The sequence below is a fragment of the Gambusia affinis genome, linkage group LG04 (assembly GCF_019740435.1).
Source record: "Gambusia affinis linkage group LG04, SWU_Gaff_1.0, whole genome shotgun sequence".
NCBI classification, from domain to species: domain Eukaryota; kingdom Metazoa; phylum Chordata; class Actinopteri; order Cyprinodontiformes; family Poeciliidae; genus Gambusia; species Gambusia affinis.
Window position 1 is genome coordinate 3,948,618 of NC_057871.1, and position 1,423 is coordinate 3,950,040.

Sequence of the window (1,423 nt, forward strand, 5' to 3'; positions counted from 1 at the left end):
AAATAGTTATGACAATTATAAAATCTACACAAGTTAAAATGAAAATAATGTTTTTCAGTAATTTAATATATTTTACTAAATCTGTATGCACATGTATGCACATCCAGCAGGGCACTAACATGTCCTGCTGGATGACTATGATAACAATAGTAATATATTGTAAAAATCTAACCCTACACTTTAAACAAACAAAACATTTTATCATTTTCTATGATGATATCTTTGAGATGAATGTTCTTCTGCAAATGAAGCTATTTTTGTTTTGTTTTTATAAAAATAACTATTTTATCTCTAATCTAAATACCATCTCATTCCTTCTTTGTCTTCCATGCCTGTCGTTTATGCAAATCTCAACTAGTTATGACTATCAAGTTTGTTTGCATCTATGTTTTGTAAATCGTGGATCTAACCGTGCTTCGCATCAACTTTGCTTTTTGAAATGATTGTCCTGGCATGGTTTCCGTACTTTATATGCACCTGATTGGTTGGTTTCGCTGCACGCCGAGCACAATCGTTTGTGAATCGTTTAGCAGGTAAAAACGTTAACCAATATTTCGCTTCTGTTAAAAAATTGAAAGAGTTTGTGATTTATTAAGCAGCTCACCTTTAAGCCTTAGTACTTGTTTAATTTACTTATTCGCTTACCAACACTTTCATGTCGTTAGCTGTGGACTCTCATTTACGGAAGAGCTTAGCCTGTTAGCTTTATTAGCAGCACAGGCTAGCTTTAGCACGCCAAGACACTATTAAATACTGTAGTGGTTCTTATTAAAATAGCATCTGTGTATCTACTTTAGTACTATTGTTTTAAAGGCATTTCTTGTGTGGTTTAACATGTACACATCGCCGAATATGGGTGGATTACCTTTAGCAATGCTAATGTTCATTGTTGAGATAAACAAACCTTTACATTGTTTGTTTCGACCCAGTTTAGGTGAAGATGAGTCTCAGAAAACAAACCCCCAGTGACTTTCTGAAGCAGATTATCGGCAGACCCGTGGTGGTCAAGCTCAACTCGGGCGTTGATTACAGAGGTACTGCAGGTGCCATGCTGAAAATCATTATTATCCTGATGAACAAAAATGAATGGAATAGTTCTCTTCCATTAAGTGAAATGCAATCTGAATAACTGCTGCTGTTTGTCGCTGTGCAGGTGTTCTGGCCTGTCTGGATGGTTACATGAACATCGCTATTGAGCAGACAGAAGAGTACGTCAACGGGCAGCTCAAGAACAAGTATGGAGATGCCTTTTTGAGAGGAAACAATGGTAAGGAAGTATATATATTTTTTATAAATAAAACTGTATACAGCGACTTTTGTAAGTGGTGTCAATGAAAAATACATTTCCTAGTCAACTAAGTTTGAATTAAAAATGGTCAATTTTATGAAAACCAAAAACATTTTTGTCCATCCATAATGTTAG

At 35.1% G+C, this 1,423-nt stretch overlaps 1 protein-coding gene across 2 annotated transcripts; it reads left to right on the forward strand.

Annotated features, from left to right (window-relative positions):
* Positions 1-432: 432 nt before the first annotated feature.
* Positions 433-1,350, forward strand: LOC122829812 (U6 snRNA-associated Sm-like protein LSm6). Of its 2 annotated transcripts, none has more exons than XM_044114668.1 (3): positions 433-533; positions 930-1,034; positions 1,154-1,350. In XM_044114668.1, the coding sequence occupies exons 2-3, from the start codon at positions 941-943 to the stop codon at positions 1,333-1,335; spliced, it is 276 nt and encodes a 91-aa protein (XP_043970603.1). In that variant the 5' UTR covers positions 433-533; positions 930-940; the 3' UTR covers positions 1,336-1,350. The 2 variants fall into 2 exon arrangements, with proteins under 2 accessions (XP_043970603.1, XP_043970604.1); XM_044114669.1 differs by having other exon boundaries at positions 443-533; positions 935-1,034.
* The last annotated feature ends 73 nt before the right edge of the window (positions 1,351-1,423 follow it).